This window comes from Nymphalis io, chromosome 30 (assembly GCF_905147045.1).
Source record: "Nymphalis io chromosome 30, ilAglIoxx1.1, whole genome shotgun sequence".
In the NCBI taxonomy this organism is placed as follows: domain Eukaryota; kingdom Metazoa; phylum Arthropoda; class Insecta; order Lepidoptera; family Nymphalidae; genus Nymphalis; species Nymphalis io.
Genome location: NC_065917.1, coordinates 1,321,100 through 1,341,326, shown reverse-complemented (window position 1 = coordinate 1,341,326; position 20,227 = coordinate 1,321,100). Strand labels below are relative to the sequence as shown.

The following is a 20,227-nucleotide window of genomic DNA, read 5'->3' as shown; positions in this document are numbered from 1 at the left end:
ATTAGTATATATTGTAATTGGAAACATGCAGGTTTCCTCACGATGTTCTTCAAGGAGCACGAGATGATAAATCGGGGATGCTGTATAATTTATAGATTTATTTAAATTTAAAGTAATGGTATATATTGGTATTATTACAGAAACCGCTGTTAATAACTGACGAGAATATGGCAAGGAACTGCGTTGCGCCGCAAAAGTCGATACTGGACACCATAGACAATGTAGACGAGGAAATCAAAAAGGATGAGGAGTGAGTAGCTTCACAAGCCTTTATTATAACCCGAAGTGTTTCTGGGTGAACTCTTATATATGACTTTAAAACGAGTTCCATACTATTGGTAATGGTAATAATATTGTCTATAACTACGCCAACCACCCTTGCTAGATACTTGCCTTTCACGCCAAAGGTTGTGGGTTCGATTCCCACTCAGGACAAACAATTGTGTGCATTAACATGTCTGTTTTTCCTGAGTCTGTGTGTAATTGTCTATACAATAGTATATCAGTTGTCTGGTTGCCATAGTACAAGCTCTGCTTAGTTTCGGATCAGATATATACATATATATGTAGTTGAACGCAAATCACAGTAGTGTCGGCCGGCAGGGTGGCCGTGTTCCCGGTGAGCTGCGTGCGCGGCGCCGGCCTCAACGCGCTGCACGCGTGCCTGCTGGCGCTGGCGCCGCGCCGCGACCTGCAGCGCCCCGAGGACGTGAGTGAACCATATGTTGCGCAGTTGACTAGTATCCTTTTTATTAAATTATAAATTTTATAATTTATGTCACTTTACAGGAGGCGTGCGAGTTTCAAATAGACGAAATTTTCCACGTAGGGGACTCGACGGGGCCCGTCGTGGGGGGACTGCTCGCGCGAGGGCGACTCTACGAGGGCGACGAACTTATCATAGGTGCGTTGCGTTCTGTTAGTTGTGAGATGAATAGAGCGACGTATATTTAACACATCCCCCCCCCCCCAGGACCTCTGGAGTCCGGCGAGTTCGCGGAGATATCCGTGCGCACGATATACCGCAACCGCGTCCCGTGCGGCAGCGTGCGCGCGGGACAGTCGGCGTCGCTGGGCCTGGGGCGCTTCCCGCCGGGACTGCGGCAGGGCATGGTGCTGCTGGCGCGGCCGGGGGGCTACGCCGCGGGACACGAGCGGCCCACCTTCGGGGGCTGTCCGCCCGGGACTTGCAGAGGACGACAGGTGGGTCGCTAATTCAAACCTTATTACTAAATAAAAACTTACATGTATTTAAGACAGAATATATATACGCGGCCAGTAGTGCTATTCTAGAATTTTAGATTCATCACTCTCCGGTGAAATGTTGACATGATGATGATGCGTGTGGTGAAATGTTACAATTATTACCGTTTTCTGCGGTGAGTGAGAGAATGTTCTGACAGAGTAGCCATACTGGTTGTAGCTTTATATTTAAAATTATATTATACAAACGATTTAAAAAGGCTTTTTTGAATAACGTTTCTACCGCCATGGCAATACTTAGTATTATTGTGTGCTAGTTTGAAAGATGAGTTAGACAGTGTAACTATAGGCACAAGAGACGTAATATCTTAGTTCCCAAGGTTGATGGCGCATTACGATGTTAGGGGTGGTTAATAGACTGTGACAAAATCTATGGGTAGTGACGACCACTTACCATAAGGTGGTCATTTGCCAGCGTACCTATACGAAATTAAAAAAGTGATATATTTTTTTATTTTCAAAATTCATTGTTACAGATATCAGAACTAGTCCACTCGTCGCAAGCTTCGGAGAAGAATCGAAAGAACGCGAGGAGACAGAACAAGAATATCCTCCAGGACATCGCCAACGTGAAGAACAGCCTCACGAAAACATCGGACACGAAGTGCACGAACGTGTACGTGTCGGACGACGGGAGCAAGTACAGCGACGCGCACGTGTCGAGCGACACGCAGGACAAGTGCGTGTGTGACGACCTGGTGTTCCTCGAAGACCCAAACGACCCTAGAGGCTGTATATACTTTCAGGTGAGCAGAAAACTCTACTCGTTTTTAAAAGATTAGCAAACCTTAGATATGCGATTCCACGCGATTCGCTACCAGCTCTGCTGTATTGTACACTACAAACACTTCTCGATCAATATATCTCTATATATAACACGACACTGTTACACTCGACTACTTATATACACTTTAGTTTTATTTACAAAGTTCCGATAAAAACTTCACAGATAACCAAAACGCTAAATTTTTCGCGAATTCATAGTCAATACCACAGAATATTAAGATTTCGACCAAATTTCAAATTCAAAGTTGCTTATATACTCTACTTGCTATTGGAAACGACTATAGACTTGTATATGTTTGCACAGCACATTGTGTGTGTGTGTTTTTTTTATCCGTAACTGCATGTGAATGTCCTACTGCTGGGCTAAAGGCCTCCTCTCCCTTTTTTGAGGAGAAGGCTTGGAGCTTATTCCACCACGCTGCTCCAGTGCGGTTTGATGGAATACACATGTGGCAGAATTTCAGTGAAATTAGAAACATGCAGGTTTCCTCACGATGTTTTCCTTCATCGTAAAGTACGAGATGAATTATAATCACAAATTAAGCACATGAAAATTCAGTGGTGCCTGGACCATCCCGGCTGTTTTTTTATATGCTAGCAATATTAGCACAGACTGTGCAATATAATATGTAATGCGGTCATGAATTAAATTTGATTGAATGTAACAGGCATCCGTGCATGTCCTGAGACACTCCACGGCCATCTACCCAGGGTTCCAGTGCTCTGTGCATGTCGGGAACGTGCGTCAGACGGCCATTATCGAGGTAACGAATACGTACATCAAACTCACTTTGCGGAGTGGAATTAAATAGTTTAATTTTGGTATAATTTGTGGTGTTGCGTAAAATACTTAAGTATGATAATGATATTTATTTTTTTATGTTGTATTCCTGTTTAGCGGTAGAATATCTGATGAGTGGGTGGTATCTACCCAGGCCGGATTGCACAATGCCCTTACCACCAGTTACCACACACTCATAATATATTCTGCCGCCAAACAGCAATAGCATTGTTGTTGGTGAGTAAAACAGTATAACTGCAGGCACGAGGGACATAACATCTTAGTTCCCAAGGGTGGTGACGCATTGGTGATGTAAGCGATGGTTAATATTTATTGCGGTGTCAATGTCTATGGGCGGTGGTGACCACTTACCATCGGGTTGCTCATCTCATCGCTGACCACGGATATATTTTTCGCTTTAGGGTATAATGTCTCCGAACAACGTGCTGAGGGCGGGCGAGGGGGCCTCCGTGCTGTTCAGGTTCGCCCGCTGTCCGGAGTACCTCGTGCGGGGCCGCCGGCTGCTGTTCACGGCGGGGCTGGGGACCAGGTACCGCCCAACGAACCCAACGATAATTTCTAATTACAGTTGAATTGTTGAGCCAATAAAGTATACCGTCAGCTCAGTGTTGGTATCCGAGATCGCTAGCTCCACTGACTTTCACATATTTAATTTATAAGTGTTCGGTGAAGGAAATCCATGCATCGAAGCAGGTTGTGGAATAAGCTCAAACCTTCTCCTGAGAAGGAGAGGTTTTAGCCCAGCTGTGGGACATTTATATACTGTAACTGTTTTGCATCATGTTGGAATAAGTTTTGTTCTTAAGAAGAAATGTCTTGGACCAGCTGATACTTTTATACTATAATAGCAAAACCTGGTAGGCGGCCGGTGATGTGGTACAGCGCCATCTAGCGGCGTTACAACGAAGTGGATATTATAAAATCATCCATGAGACATACCTCTAAATTTCAACTATAATGGTGATTCAAACGGTCCGAACTCTATTAATCACAAACAGCCATTTTTATATATTAACGAAATTGTTTTGTTACAGAGCCATCGGCCGGGTCACGCAAACCTTCCCGTACATACCATGAATTCTATAGAACACGGCTCCAATGTAAAATTCGAGATCTCTCTAGAATATTCTAGATAAATTAAATATATTAATTGTATCTGTAACCAGTTTTCTTGTCGTGTTCACTTCATGATTGCGTGGGGGCGTTTCGCCTTGCGGATTAAATTACAAAAAACGACAAACGATGATGGTATTTTTATGTTATATAAAAACAGTGTTGCCAACCTCTTAGAAGCATCCTCCCCTAGCACCATCTCAAAAGCCCCCCGTTTCCTCCTGACGGATGAATTGAAACAAATACAAAATAAATTTATAATATGATGTTAAAAAAAAAGCAAATCAAGTACTGCAAGTAGCATTAGTAAACTTGAAATATACTCAATTAAATGAAGCTGAAGAGTTAATCCCCGGAGAGAATTTCTTTAAAAAAATGTTCCTCCTAAAAAATGTCTGACCTGAAAATATCCTATTTGATTTCATCTGACATAGCCCTATTTAGGGGGAAAACCCCCAAGTTGGCAACACTGTATAAAAAAATGTGGACCATCCATATAAACTTTCATATATTTAACACTAGCGACAAATTTTTAATAAACCATCATATGTGATCGAGCAAATTTTCGCTCATAACTCATTTTTATTCAGTCAGTTAATTAATCAGTGTCAGAGTTTTTATTACGTATATAACATACATGCAAAACGTCTATGCTTATGTATAAATAATATTGCAATATATAAAGGCTTATATATATATATGAAAATATAATATGGAACTAATGGCTTCTTATGTATGTACACACATACATCCAATTTCTAGTTAATATTAAATAATTATATAACTAGGTTTATGAAATAACGTACATACACAATGGATATTACATATTGGTTCCCAATGTTGGTGGCACATTGACAATATAAATGATGGTTAATATTTCTTAAAACGCCAATGACGCGGTGGAGAATTACCACCAAAATTACATTAGCCTTCCTATTCGAAATTAAAAAAGAGAAACAGAAATCGCAACAGTAAAAGGTTATAAGTCTTTATATTTGAAAATATGTACATTCAAAAACATTAAATTCTTAGTTATACCATGTTTGCCTATCTACCCTTCCGTGACGCCACGGTGACAGGACTATGATAATCTTATCGTATGTTAAATTGTTACAATAATAACTTATTTAGAAGTTAGTTGACTTAAAATTTCAAATAAACTGAGATTTAAATTAAATATTCTTATTTAAAATCAAAATAGCACTATGTACGTGTTAATATTGTATTTAATACACCTTTTACAATTAGTTGAAATGTATATTTAGTATATTCCAATCGTAGGAGTAAATATAAACTAACTTTATATTTCCATATCCCGTGATATTCGCTAACAGCTCAGCTTAACTACTTTCCCGAATAAAACGCAATTTTTTCGCAAATCCATAATGAATATCACAGATAATTCAAAATCTCGACCAATGATATCGCGCCAATTCAATGTCAGTTCTTAATTTGCCTTTGTCTACTCTTGTGGCTTTAATACTCTAGTTATTTTCTATTTAAATGAAATAACATATTTATATGTATACATATATAACGTAACTGTTTTTAAAATGATAATCACGCCCCAAGGAACAAATCTTTAGGTTTGTATTTTTTTTTTTGTTAATGGTAGCTCTTACAATGCCGATGTTACTTTTGCATTAAGCCGCGCTGATATGTAAGACTCCAATAAAAATTGATTATAAATTTAAAACAATAATGTTGTACGGTAAAATAATTTTTGTATTTATTTTAAAAAAAAACATGCTTAGCATTTTAAAAACACAAACGTCATGACGCCATTTTGAATTACAATTTTGGCGCCATTAATATAATCACTACCTCAAGAGGTAAACCAAAATTAGCTTTCATGTTGTTAGTATTTAAACTTTGTACATTAAATGATATATCCAGTTCCTGTTTATAAATTGCAATTTTAAGTTAATGATACATATTTATACAACATTACGATATCTATCTATCAATGATCGGATTATTTAATGCCGATTTTACTTTAGACGATATGACATTGACTTTTTATGATTTGTATTAATTAATATTTTTATAGCTATCTGTGGTATCGATATTAATTAAACTACAATAATATTAAACATAATTTAATAAAAGCAATTAATGGTTGATAAGTATGGGATAATCGTTTTTCAGGCGCATAAGGGCGCAATAAGATTTTTTTTAAACAAAGATAATTAGTATCATTTACGTTTTTGGTCTAAGAAAACGTGTCGCGTTAAAAGTTATTTTTTAAATAAAAAAACATATTCAAACCTTTACTGAACTGATTATTATATTACACATAACAAATTTTAAAAAAAAGCAGCATAAAATAATGTTAATTATATATAAATTAAAAAATAAACATCCAGGTATTTAGGTATAAGTTGTAATAACTCGGTCATATTTTTTTGAGAACTTCAGGCATTATAAGCACGAACTATTCCCGTCAATCTTTTTCTGATCAGTTATAAAGATAAATGAAATTTCGTCTATTACCTAACTTATGCAATACTAAATTTGAATATGTACCAAAACAAAATTATACTACTATTAAAATAATTATATTACTATTTTGGTAAATTTTTACAAAATTCAAGCGATTCATCACTGCTTGAAAATTATATTTTATTCTTATTAGGCGCCAATTTGAATATATAAGAAATGGCCTGTGTTTAAGACTCTGCGGCAACATGAATGGAAAAAATACCGCTAAGCTAAATAACAATAATTATTAAAAGAATAGCAGACCTAACATCAGAAATAGCATTTGAGTGATAACCATCCTCAAGAATATTAAAAAATGCTCTGTTATGTCATATTCTGTTATTTTGAAAAGACCCCATTTTCAAATTCGTATTGTGTTATTTAAATTTATTAAAATATTAAATATTTTTAAACATAATCATGACGCCATTTTAAATTTAAATTTTGGCGCGATTCATATTATTGTATTGTTGTATACATATCTTTTGTCGAAGTATTTAAATTTTGTACATTAAATCTAAATGATTTTTCTAGTTCCTGTAAGCTGATATAACTTGCTATTTTAAGTTAAATATACGTATTTATGTAACACAAACGTAAGACATTTTTAAGTGACACCATTTTGAAATTCAGAAATATTTATGGGAACAAAATTAATTAAATAATTTGCTGTTTCGTTTTTCATCTGTAAAAACAATTGTAAGTAAATATTTTAATTTATAATTTGTATGAACTAAAAATACCTAAAAAGTAATCCTACTAAAAAAATGTATATTTATAAGTGTATTTTTTACATTTACTCTATATTTATCATCAAATTTGTATTTTATATATATTCCACTAAGATTCATTTTAACTTTTATCTTCTTCTTAACGACTTTAAAATTTTCTTACATATCTTATTGTTTATACAATAATAGTCCTTATTACATAAATTTTAAGTAAGTATTTTATTAGATCTCTTTGCCTCAAAGTATCAATTAATCCGAATTAATTTAATTTGATAAAGTAATGGTAAGCGATGAAATGATGGTGTTAAATAATTAATTGTGTATTATCTGTGGCAGTTCGCGTAGATTATTAATTAGAAACGTGTGTTTCTTTAATTTTTTAATTTTGTCAGAATAAACGGCCATTTTTAATAAAAGTTAGCTTCGTGTCATCGATTTATGAAAATTTTAGGGAGTTATTAGACTAAATTAATCTTTTTATTTAATTATGCTTTGAATAAAACGTGTGATTGTGACTTAAAAAAAAAACAATGTTTTTACTGACTTAGAAAAATGTTATATATTAGCAAAGATTAAAAAAAAAATTTAAATCAGTCATTCAATATTAAAAAAAAATTAAAACATTTTTTAACACATCATTAGACTTTAATAAAAATAATTAAAGTATGTTGGATTTTTTATTTAAAATCTTTATAATTTAAGCTGCACCTTGTAAAAAATAAATTGGCAATTTTTGTGTCAACCCGCGTTCATAAGAAAGTTTCACGACAATGCGCGCTTGCTGAGTTGGTGATAATTAATCAAGTAGACTTTTAAGTACATTCGAATTATTTCACAAAGGTTTAAAGCTACTAGTTGTGGATATATGCAGATTCTACCAAGAAGAACTGAACCGAAGAAAGAAACTCAATAGTAAATCTTGTAGCGTTAATCGAATTCCATACATTAGTATATAATCATAAATATCATTGTACCCATTTAGTCGATTATATGATTTAATTAATGAGTAAACGAACTTAGCATAATGTTACATGTAGTAGACACTAGATGTCGCCAGTCTGCACTGTATTTGGATTTTTTATTATTATAGTAGTAGGCACAACTTGGTGCTGGTGCCGCTTTCTACTATCTTCATTATGTTCAGAGCATCTTCTTTGCAAATATTGATATTTGAGTATCAAGTAGATGGTTAATATTTGTCACTGGTCAGACACTCTTTTTCCAATAAAAAATAATTTATTATCAGGGAAATGGTAAATGGGGTGGGTGGGATGCTAATCTCTTCTCTTCAAAGTCCTCGTATAATTATGACTGCCTCGTTGGTCTAGTGGCTTGATGTAATGCAGACCCCCTCCGGGTCAATTCCCAGGTCGGGCAAATAAAAAAAGCTATTGGGTTTGTCTGTCAGAAAATTCTGAGTAGCAGCCCGGAGTCTGGAAGTTGGAAGTGTGTACACTCCCTTGCCTCGGAAAGCACGTAAAGCCGATGGTCCTGCGCCTGAACTCTTTCCGGTCGTATCGGATTGCCGTCCTATCGGATTATGAGAGTTAGGGAATAGGTGTGTGCACCTGTGTTTGCGCACACACTTGTGCACTATAATATCTCCTGCGTATTTGGCTAATCACTCTTGAGATTGGCCGCCGTAGCCGAATTCGGTCTGGAGGACATTATTATTATAATTATGATAGAACTTCACGTACAGGTAAGTTCGTTTAATCATTAATTATACTCATGCTTTGTCCTCGAGATTAGCATAAAGTTATATGTAGGTATTGAGAGTGAAAATATCAGCTTTAAAGAACAGGACATTTTAAACGAAAGTATAATATCCTTCTTTTAAAATATATTAATTTTAATTAATTTCATTTAGTGTATCACTCATAACATTTCTTGTGAACGTATCATTGTGATTTGCATTAGTAATGAGGTATTTCTCTTTTATAAAATTTACCAAAAACTTTGGAGCGACCGCTCCGCCCTGTACTTTTTCTGATCTGATCTAAATTGACACCCAGCCTATGTGCCTTGGAAGTAGCCACTTGTACTTTTAGCGGTATAAATTGACATATATTCCAAAACTACGTAAAGTTGATTTAAACCCTGTACTGAGTGACTGAGGTGTGATGGGTGCATGAGGTTTTTCGATTTCTTATAAAAAGACCATCAGTACTACGTAGAGATTGTGTTTTATATTTAGCAGCTCAATGTGAGACCAGATGTTTCTGGTCGTTGACGAAAAAAAGGAAGGATTAGCAGTGGCTGCGACGACCCTGGACGGGTTTTCATCAAATCTGGGATTTTGATATTAATCTCATTAACGAGAAATTATATATATATTTTTTTTTTATAGAATAGGAAGGTGGACGAGCATATGGGCCACCTGATGATAAGTGGTCACCAAACGCCCTTAGACATTGGCATTGCAAGAAATGTCAACCATCGCTTATAGCCAATGCGCCACCAACCTTGGGAACTAAGATTTTATGTCCCTTGTGCCTGTAATTACACTGGCTCACTCACCCTTCAAACCGGAACACAACAATATCAAGTATTGCTGTTTTGCGGTAGAATATCTGATGAGTGGGTGGTACCTACCCAGACGGGCTTGCACAAAGCCCTACCACCAGTAAATTTTTTGTACTAATATTGGTGATCGTTTGCACTATATGTGCTGTCGTTATCGCATGTAAAGTTGATCATTTTGATGGTAATTTTTCAAAACTTAATGTATCGTTAGGGTACCAGTTTGCTTAGTAGTTTAGAACAATAGATGTGCCATGTAGTATCATACTCAGGTAAATTTTTAGGTAGTATTTTAGGTAAGGTAGGTCAATTTTTGGATTTCCGTAATTTTATATAATTTTTTGAAATGCGAAATCTGACAGTTCCCATTCAAAATCTGGATGGATACGACGTGGTTCAGCGTCTGCGACAACATTATCGGCTTTGCATATAATAACAACATTGCCCGAGATCTCGAATGACGTTTGTTCGTCGCGGGAACCGAACACCTCCCATACGATTTATGTATGATATAACTGTAGTATTGTCACGATAAGACTGCATATATTTTTAATTCGAAAAAAAAATGCAGCTAAAATTTCTAGATAATTGATGTGACGGGAACGTTCCTTATCCGTCCACATCCCATTAGTCCGTTTCCCACCACAGGCTGCTCCCCATCCCATTGTTGAGACATCGCAATAGAGTTCCAAACAAAAACTCATTTTCTCTAATGTCCCCAGTAGGTATACTCCACGATCTATTGTAATAAAGAAAGTTTGATCAGATCGTATCCTATTGATTGAAAGAATGGCAATATTGCTAATGATCAAAGTGGAATAGGTTGTTTTCTCCTAAATGGCTACCGGCATATGGTCTGCCTGCTCAGTTATGCACCTGGATTGCCAGCTTCCTACACAAGCGTAGCTTTCGTGTTTTAGTAGATGGTTGCGCTTCACAATTCTATGTAGTGAATGCTGGGGTCCCCCAGGGATCTGTGCTATCTCCCACACTCTCTCTTTTGCATATCAATGATATGCTCTCCCTTGGGAACATACATTGCTATGCAGATGATAGTACAGTGCATGATGGATACCACGGACGCGCAGTGGCTGGGCGGGCGGAAACTGAGGAGAAGCGGGAGAATCTTGTCATTGAACTCGATAGGACGTTAGAGCTCATCGCCAAATGGGGTTCTGATAATCTTGTTGAGTTTAATGCCAAGAAAACACAGGTATGCGCTCTCACAGCGAAAAAGTCACCATTTTACCCTCATCCCTCCCTCTGTGGCATACCGCTGATGATACAAAGCAAAATCGCCATGCTGGGGATGGACGTTCGCTGCGACCTTAGTCCAAGGGATTACATCGAGGCTATTATAAAAACAGCTTCACGGAAACTCGGAGTTCTGAACAAGGTGCGGCGTTTTTTCACGCCACAACAACTGTGCCTGTTATACAAAACACAGGTACGGTCTTGCGTTGAATATTGCTCGCACCTTTGGGATGGCTCCGCTAAGTACCTACTGGAGGCCTTGGACCGGTTGCAGTGACGTGCAGTACGCATTATTGGCGACGTAAAGGTCACAAACACCCTTGAACCTTTACAATTGCGTCGCGAGATAGCAGCACTGAGCGCTTTCTATCGACTGTATCACGGCGATTGCTCTGAGGAATTATTCTCTCTAATTCCTGCTTCCCCCTTCCTTCTTAAGTCCACGCGAGCTGGTTCTCGATGTCACCGCCTAACTGTGACATCAATTCCATCGCGCACAAAGAAATTTGGCAACTCCTTTCTTTGTCGCACTACCAAAAAATGGAATTCCTTACCAGCTCACGTGTTCCCCTCCTCTTACAACCCGGGTTCCTTCAAACGAGGCATGAAGAGGCATCTTGCGGGCCGGCAAGGCGGTAACGGCTAGTACAGAACATTATTCCCGACTGTACTGGCCGTCGTCGCGTTTGGACTCTACTACCACTTACCATCAGGTGGAGTAGAGTCATTTGCCATCCCGGGGCATATAAAAAAAAAAAAAGATACGACATGTTTACCAAAAGATATCCGTAAAGAGCTCGTGGACTAGCATTTACATCCAGTAAACTGTATCTTAATTGAAGCACCCGGAGGTGGTAGCTGCCATTCCAGAAGCTATTCATAAAAGAGACAAAGACATTGAGTTCAGACAAAAACAGCGAACTTCCGCAGTGTCATACATAGCCGAAGCTCTTACATCCCTTATGACATCAGAAACAAAAAATACTGACGTTTGTAGTGTAGTATATAATTTGTATATGGCAAACTTAAATTATATACTTAAATTATGTAATTATTACTTAAATTATATTTGTCACTTTCTGATTTTGGTGTATTAGCTCCACGTCGGCCAAATTCACGCCTCCTGCGGCATTTTGTGCAATCACAATTTGTTGTTTACTTTGTTCTTTGCCCATTTTGTATTATGACGCTACTAACGTTCGAACAATTAAATACACGAATGTCCAATATTACACAGAGCGACATTATATTGTTATACTGCACTTCGTTAGAACCCGAAACCGAACATTAAATGGCAGGGTCGCCATGTAAGGACGGGGCTAGGTAAATAAAGTAGATGTTTAAGGTTTAAAGATAAATTTATTACTGCCCCTCAATACCATGTGTCATCGCTTATATACTACACTACACGTTATTCAAACATTGATAGACGCTATTAAGCTTATGGGTGATAGACAGTACACTGATTCAACAATAAGAAGAAGCTTCATTCTTAATACCTTGATAAAGGAGCCTAAAAATTAATTGCAAGCGACAAAAATCGACAAATTGTTTTTAGCGAAAACCTAGCTGAAACTCTAAAAGCAACTAAGGCTACCTCAAGATCCGGAGCAGACGTGAAGCTATCTCCTTCTAAGCAACATATTGTAAAAACTAAACAGTATAAACATTTAAACTAGCGTGTTCCTCCCCAGAACCACAAGCTGAGAGGCATTCAGAGGACAAAGGAGCCTGCCAACAAGGATCGCCCCGACAAATCAACGAAGCAGTCGTCGCGTCCTGCACAGGATCGCAACCGCCATTAGATACGGTAAAATATGCCGGTAGGCTTTCTTACTTTCGCAGACATTAGTGACTTGACGTGATTGATGACACGTGTGATAGAACTATTCTGTCATGGGTAGAAGAGTATCAAATACCCTTTTCTCGTCTAGTAAAACAGACAAACCTTCCCGTAACAAGAATATTTAGGAGGTGGACGTTGTAGCGGTAAAATAAAACTTCTTATTGTAGAACAGTAGAAACGGTGGAATATGGTGGAATGCTTTATTAAAAAATGGTACGAGTATATATACAAAAAGTGAAGTAAAAATTAACTAATGAGAATACAAGAAAAATATAAATTGTAAAAATGAAAAATTAATATCAAATGTGCGCGTCTACATTAAAAGTAGGGATTATGATTGGCGCGTGAAAAACTGTTTTGCGTCTTACTCCCGCGATTAATTCCCCACTATCGACGATGCGCGGCTGATTCTACAAATACTCGTTTTACCGCGGCGTCGCGTTCAGTCAGTTCGAGTGGCGCGTAGAGTGAAGACGTGTTTCGAGAAGTCAGCTTTATATGAAGATAATAAATATAAAAACAGCTCTTTTAAGAGCTTGACATTACGTCATACTACGTCATTGCATGCTGCTTCTTGTTTCAAATAAACAATTCTTTTCAGAGCTATTCGTTGTTTTAAAAGATGACGTCATATTATGAGGCATGCGTGGCGTGTGTATTCTTGTTGCTATGCGTACTGCTACAGGAGTCCTACTTGGTACACACACAATAAAACTTGTATAAATTGAATGAGTATTTTAAATTAAGACTATACTGACAGTCCCTTATTCCCTTCGTCAGTAAACTTGAGTAACATGTGATAACTACGTCATTGTTCGAGTGTCGCATACCTGCCTATTTTTGAAGGAAGAAAATGAAATAACTCAGTATATACTGTTAGTTTGAAAATTTCTTTGCAGTGATCAGACGTGCTTATTGGTAATATTTTCAATTTTAATTTGTGCTGTTAAATAATTTTAACAAAATGTCAGAAGATTGTTTCATTTGTGATAAGACTTTGAGAGAAAGTTAAGTTGTTGTTGTTGATCTTGGAATGAAGACTTTGATTGATGCAAGTGTGTGAAAGAAATGATAAGTTTTTTGAATACTTGAAAGACGAGCAATCTGTGACAGTCCACGTGCAGTGTCGTAAAATGTAAACTCGAAAGAGTAGTATTATTGCCATTTTATTTTTACCATTTATTCATCAAGCTAGGAACTACAGCGTAACTATGGATGCAATATTTTCATATGGTGTCTATTGCAAAGGAATTTATAAGAGCTGAACGTATGGGAGATTGGCGAGCTAATTTGAATTGCGTTAAAGAAATGCTTCCCTATCTTCAAGTGTCAGAATATTTTAATTATGTCAAGTCTCCGCATTTATATCTACAAGATATGATGCAATTAGAGAACTTGATGGATCCTGGTGTTTATCAAAGATTTGTCGAAGGATTTTTCACTATTAGACGTTCTGATAAATTAAGTTGTGGAACTTCGAATATGGTGATTGAACAATCATGTAGTATATGATAACAGACGGAGGTGTTGCTCGAGGGAGAAGTACGCAAGAAAGTGTCATTAGTAAATGGGCTTATGGCATGCATACCATGAATACTGTGTGTGAAGGATTAGAAGATCTTGCTAATGTTAGAATGGACACAACAGACCAGCATGTGGATGCAAGCTATTCTCGTGTAAAGAGAGATATTGAAGATATTAATAAGCTCTTATCACACGATCCGTTCCCTGTGTTTCCAAAACTTATGTCCATTGCCAGCGGAGTCATACTGTCATAATGCTCGTGCAGTTGGACTTGCTTCTATAAGCAAAATCACTGGCCAAACGTTTAATAATATTAAATCAAAACGCGCTAATAGCGTACTTACTCTTTTAAGTGCAAGTAGTGTCATAAAAGTACATGATGAAAAGGTGTCTATAGACCCTGTATTATTATTTAAACGCATGAGCATTACTAAGACATTTGAAGATGAACTTGAAACATTCTTCGCATATGAATTAGCTCCTTACCCATTATCACTCTTTGTGATATTATATGTTTATATATATGTTTAGTGGGAATGCGTAAAACTATGAAGTCAGCTCTTTATAATTGCTTTGAATGTTTAAACTTCGTAATTGGTAACACAAATGCTATCTACATCATCAATGGAGGGTATCTATTACACCGTATTGTATAGGATCGAGATGAAACATTTCATATTATTTTTGAAAAATATGTTCAGTATGTACAAAGAAATAACAGTACGATTGTATTTGATGGTTATACTAATCATACGAAAAATATTAAAGCTGCAGAACAACGTCGTCCAAGTTCCAACAAACCAACAACAATTTCTTGCAAATACTCACAATAAGTCTCGCTTCATTTCAATGTTTTTACCCTCATCCCTCCCTCTGTGGCATACCGCTGATGATACAAAGCAAAATCGCCATGCTGGGGATGGACGTTCGCTGCGACCTTAGTCCAAGGGATTACATCGAGGCTATTATAAAAACAGCTTCACGGAAACTCGGAGTTCTGAACAAGGTGCGGCGTTTTTTCACGCCACAACAACTGTGCCTGTTATACAAAACACAGGTACGGTCTTGCGTTGAATATTGCTCGCACCTTTGGGATGGCTCCGCTAAGTACCTACTGGAGGCCTTGGACCGGTTGCAGTGACGTGCAGTACGCATTATTGGCGACGTAAAGGTCACAAACACCCTTGAACCTTTACAATTGCGTCGCGAGATAGCAGCACTGAGCGCTTTCTATCGACTGTATCACGGCGATTGCTCTGAGGAATTATTCTCTCTAATTCCTGCTTCCCCCTTCCTTCTTAAGTCCACGCGAGCTGGTTCTCGATGTCACCGCCTAACTGTGACATCAATTCCATCGCGCACAAAGAAATTTGGCAACTCCTTTCTTTGTCGCACTACCAAAAAATGGAATTCCTTACCAGCTCACGTGTTCCCCTCCTCTTACAACCCGGGTTCCTTCAAACGAGGCATGAAGAGGCATCTTGCGGGCCGGCAAGGCGGTAACGGCTAGTACAGAACATTATTCCCGACTGTACTGGCCGTCGTCGCGTTTGGACTCTACTACCACTTACCATCAGGTGGAGTAGAGTCATTTGCCATCCCGGGGCATATAAAAAAAAAAAAAGATACGACATGTTTACCAAAAGATATCCGTAAAGAGCTCGTGGACTAGCATTTACATCCAGTAAACTGTATCTTAATTGAAGCACCCGGAGGTGGTAGCTGCCATTCCAGAAGCTATTCATAAAAGAGACAAAGACATTGAGTTCAGACAAAAACAGCGAACTTCCGCAGTGTCATACATAGCCGAAGCTCTTACATCCCTTATGACATCAGAAACAAAAAATACTGACGTTTGTAGTGTAGTATATAATTTGTATATGGCAAACTTAAATTATATACTTAAATTATGTAATTATTACTTAAATTATATTTGTCACTTTCTGATTTTGGTGTATTAGCTCCACGTCGGCCAAATTCACGCCTCCTGCGGCATTTTGTGCAATCACAATTTGTTGTTTACTTTGTTCTTTGCCCATTTTGTATTATGACGCTACTAACGTTCGAACAATTAAATACACGAATGTCCAATATTACACAGAGCGACATTATATTGTTATACTGCACTTCGTTAGAACCCGAAACCGAACATTAAATGGCAGGGTCGCCATGTAAGGACGGGGCTAGGTAAATAAAGTAGATGTTTAAGGTTTAAAGATAAATTTATTACTGCCCCTCAATACCATGTGTCATCGCTTATATACTACACTACACGTTATTCAAACATTGATAGACGCTATTAAGCTTATGGGTGATAGACAGTACACTGATTCAACAATAAGAAGAAGCTTCATTCTTAATACCTTGATAAAGGAGCCTAAAAATTAATTGCAAGCGACAAAAATCGACAAATTGTTTTTAGCGAAAACCTAGCTGAAACTCTAAAAGCAACTAAGGCTACCTCAAGATCCGGAGCAGACGTGAAGCTATCTCCTTCTAAGCAACATATTGTAAAAACTAAACAGTATAAACATTTAAACTAGCGTGTTCCTCCCCAGAACCACAAGCTGAGAGGCATTCAGAGGACAAAGGAGCCTGCCAACAAGGATCGCCCCGACAAATCAACGAAGCAGTCGTCGCGTCCAGCACAGGATCGCAACCGCCATTAGATACGGTAAAATATGCCGGTAGGCTTTCTTACTTTCGCAGACATTGGTGACTTGACGTGATTGATGACACGTGTGATAGAACTATTCTGTCATGGGTAGAAGAGTATCAAATACCCTTTTCTCGTCTAGTAAAACAGACAAACCTTCCCGTAACAAGAATATTTAGGAGGTGGACGTTGTAGCGGTAAAATAAAACTTCTTATTGTAGAACAGTAGAAACGGTGGAATATGGTGGAATGCTTTATTAAAAAATGGTACGAGTATATATACAAAAAGTGAAGTAAAAATTAACTAATGAGAATACAAGAAAAATATAAATTGTAAAAATGAAAAATTAATATCAAATGTGCGCGTCTACATTAAAAGTAGGGATTATGATTGGCGCGTGAAAAACTGTTTTGCGTTTTACTCCCGCGATTAATTCCCCACTATCGACGATGCGCGGCTGATTCTACAAATACTCGTTTTACCGCGGCGTCGCGTTCAGTCAGTTCGAGTGGCGCGTAGAGTGAAGACGTGTTTCGAGAAGTCAGCTTTATATGAAGATAATAAATATAAAAACAGCTCTTTTAAGAGCTTGACATTACGTCATACTACGTCATTGCATGCTGCTTCTTGTTTCAAATAAACAATTCTTTTCAGAGCTATTCGTTGTTTTAAAAGATGACGTCATATTATGAGGCATGCGTGGCGTGTGTATTCTTGTTGCTATGCGTACTGCTACAGGAGTCCTACTTGGTACACACACAATAAAACTTGTATAAATTGAATGAGTATTTTAAATTAAGACTATACTGACAGTCCCTTATTCCCTTCGTCAGTAAACTTGAGTAACATGTGATAACTACGTCATTGTTCGAGTGTCGCATACCTGCCTATTTTTGAAGGAAGAAAATGAAATAACTCAGTATATACTGTTAGTTTGAAAATTTCTTTGCAGTGATCAGACGTGCTTATTGGTAATATTTTCAATTTTAATTTGTGCTGTTAAATAATTTTAACAAAATGTCAGAAGATTGTTTCATTTGTGATAAGACTTTGAGAGAAAGTTAAGTTGTTGTTGTTGATCTTGGAATGAAGACTTTGATTGATGCAAGTGTGTGAAAGAAATGATAAGTTTTTTGAATACTTGAAAGACGAGCAATCTGTGACAGTCCACGTGCAGTGTCGTAAAATGTAAACTCGAAAGAGTAGTATTATTGCCATTTTATTTTTACCATTTATTCATCAAGCTAGGAACTACAGCGTAACTATGGATGCAATATTTTCATATGGTGTCTATTGCAAAGGAATTTATAAGAGCTGAACGTATGGGAGATTGGCGAGCTAATTTGAATTGCGTTAAAGAAATGCTTCCCTATCTTCAAGTGTCAGAATATTTTAATTATGTCAAGTCTCCGCATTTATATCTACAAGATATGATGCAATTAGAGAACTTGATGGATCCTGGTGTTTATCAAAGATTTGTCGAAGGATTTTTCACTATTAGACGTTCTGATAAATTAAGTTGTGGAACTTCGAATATGGTGATTGAACAATCATGTAGTATATGATAACAGACGGAGGTGTTGCTCGAGGGAGAAGTACGCAAGAAAGTGTCATTAGTAAATGGGCTTATGGCATGCATACCATGAATACTGTGTGTGAAGGATTAGAAGATCTTGCTAATGTTAGAATGGACACAACAGACCAGCATGTGGATGCAAGCTATACTCGTGTAAAGAGAGATATTGAAGATATTAATAAGCTCTTATCACACGATCCGTTCCCTGTGTTTCCAAAACTTATGTCCATTGCCAGCGGAGTCATACTGTCATAATGCTCGTGCAGTTGGACTTGCTTCTATAAGCAAAATCACTGGCCAAACGTTTAATAATATTAAATCAAAACGCGCTAATAGAGTACTTACTCTTTTAAGTGCAAGTAGTGTCATAAAAGTACATGATGAAAAGGTGTCTATAGACCCTGTATTATTATTTAAACGCATGAGCATTACTAAGACATTTGAAGATGAACTTGAAACATTCTTCGCATATGAATTAGCTCCTTACCCATTATCACTCTTTGTGATATTATATGTTTATATATATGTTTAGTGGGAATGCGTAAAACTATGAAGTCAGCTCTTTATAATTGCTTTGAATGTTTAAACTTCGTAATTGGTAACACAAATGCTATCTACATCATCAATGGAGGGTATCTATTACACCGTATTGTATAGGATCGAGATGAAACATTTCATATTATTTTTGAAAAATATGTTCAGTATGTACAAAGACATAACAGTACGATTGTATTTGATGGTTATACTAATCATACGAAAAATATTAAAGCTGCAGAACAACGTCGTCCAAGTTCCAACAAACCAACAACAATTTCTTGCAAATACTCACAATAAGTCTCGCTTCATTTCAATGTTTTGTGAAGAATTTACAGCTGCTTATATTCCTATAAAACAAGCTGATAATGATGCTGATGTCCTTATAACTGAAACAGCAATAGAACAATGGAAAAGTTCAAATACAACTGTTTTGTTGTTGGGGCAGATGTTGATTTGTTGATATTACTGACTGCACGGACTCCAAATGATAAAATTATTTACTTTTTGAAACCTGGGAAAGCTCAAGTACAATCAACAATGTATTCATCACAAAGTCTGACTGCATATCCAAAATGTCAAGCTCATATTTTATTTTTGCTGGTTGCGAAACTACATCAGCAATTTTTAAAAGAGGTAAAATAGCAGTATTTAAATTGTCCGAAAAACGTAATGATTTAATTGATTGCGCGTATTTACAAAGATTGACTCTTCTCCACACCACATCGTTACAAATAAAATTCGTTTTCTTCTTGCAATATATGGTGCTCCAAAAAAAAAAGATTCCATAGACAAATATAGATATTTGAAGTTTGTAAAATCTGCATGGAACAAAAAAACAGTACAGTTGTCTTGTCTGCCTCCAACATCTGCTTCTGCCTTTTAACACTTGTATCGTGTGTATTATCAAGTTCAAGTATGGCTAGGCAATGAGCTGGACCCAGAAGGATGGGGTTGGAAATTAACAGATAATTATTTGGAGCTACTTCAAACTCTACTCCCGCCTGCTCCAGAAAAACTGCTTAATACTGTTTTTTGTCAATGCAAGACGGATTGTAGTAAGAATTGTGGCTGTAAAAAAGTGGGATTATTTTGTTCGCCAGTATGCATCAATTGTCAGGTTCAGACTTGCTCCAA

The 20,227-nt window shown here is 37.1% G+C and overlaps 2 protein-coding genes across 2 annotated transcripts in view; one reads left to right on the top strand and one right to left on the bottom strand.

Annotated features, from left to right (window-relative positions):
• LOC126779900 (GTP-binding protein 2-like) overlaps positions 1 to 4,659 on the top strand; it is a 31,182-nt gene extending 26,523 nt beyond the window's left edge. The window contains exons 11-18 of the mRNA XM_050504074.1: positions 141 to 250; positions 604 to 709; positions 790 to 904; positions 974 to 1,203; positions 1,740 to 2,009; positions 2,718 to 2,813; positions 3,253 to 3,380; positions 3,886 to 4,659. Coding sequence (XP_050360031.1) covers positions 141 to 250; positions 604 to 709; positions 790 to 904; positions 974 to 1,203; positions 1,740 to 2,009; positions 2,718 to 2,813; positions 3,253 to 3,380; positions 3,886 to 3,928 — 1,098 coding nt within the window. The 3' untranslated portion in view covers positions 3,929 to 4,659. The remainder of the gene's footprint in view (positions 1 to 140; positions 251 to 603; positions 710 to 789; positions 905 to 973; positions 1,204 to 1,739; positions 2,010 to 2,717; positions 2,814 to 3,252; positions 3,381 to 3,885) is intronic.
• Positions 1 to 20,227, bottom strand: part of LOC126779896 (catenin alpha) — a 400,158-nt gene that overhangs the window by 284,591 nt on the left and 95,340 nt on the right. The window lies entirely within an intron of this gene.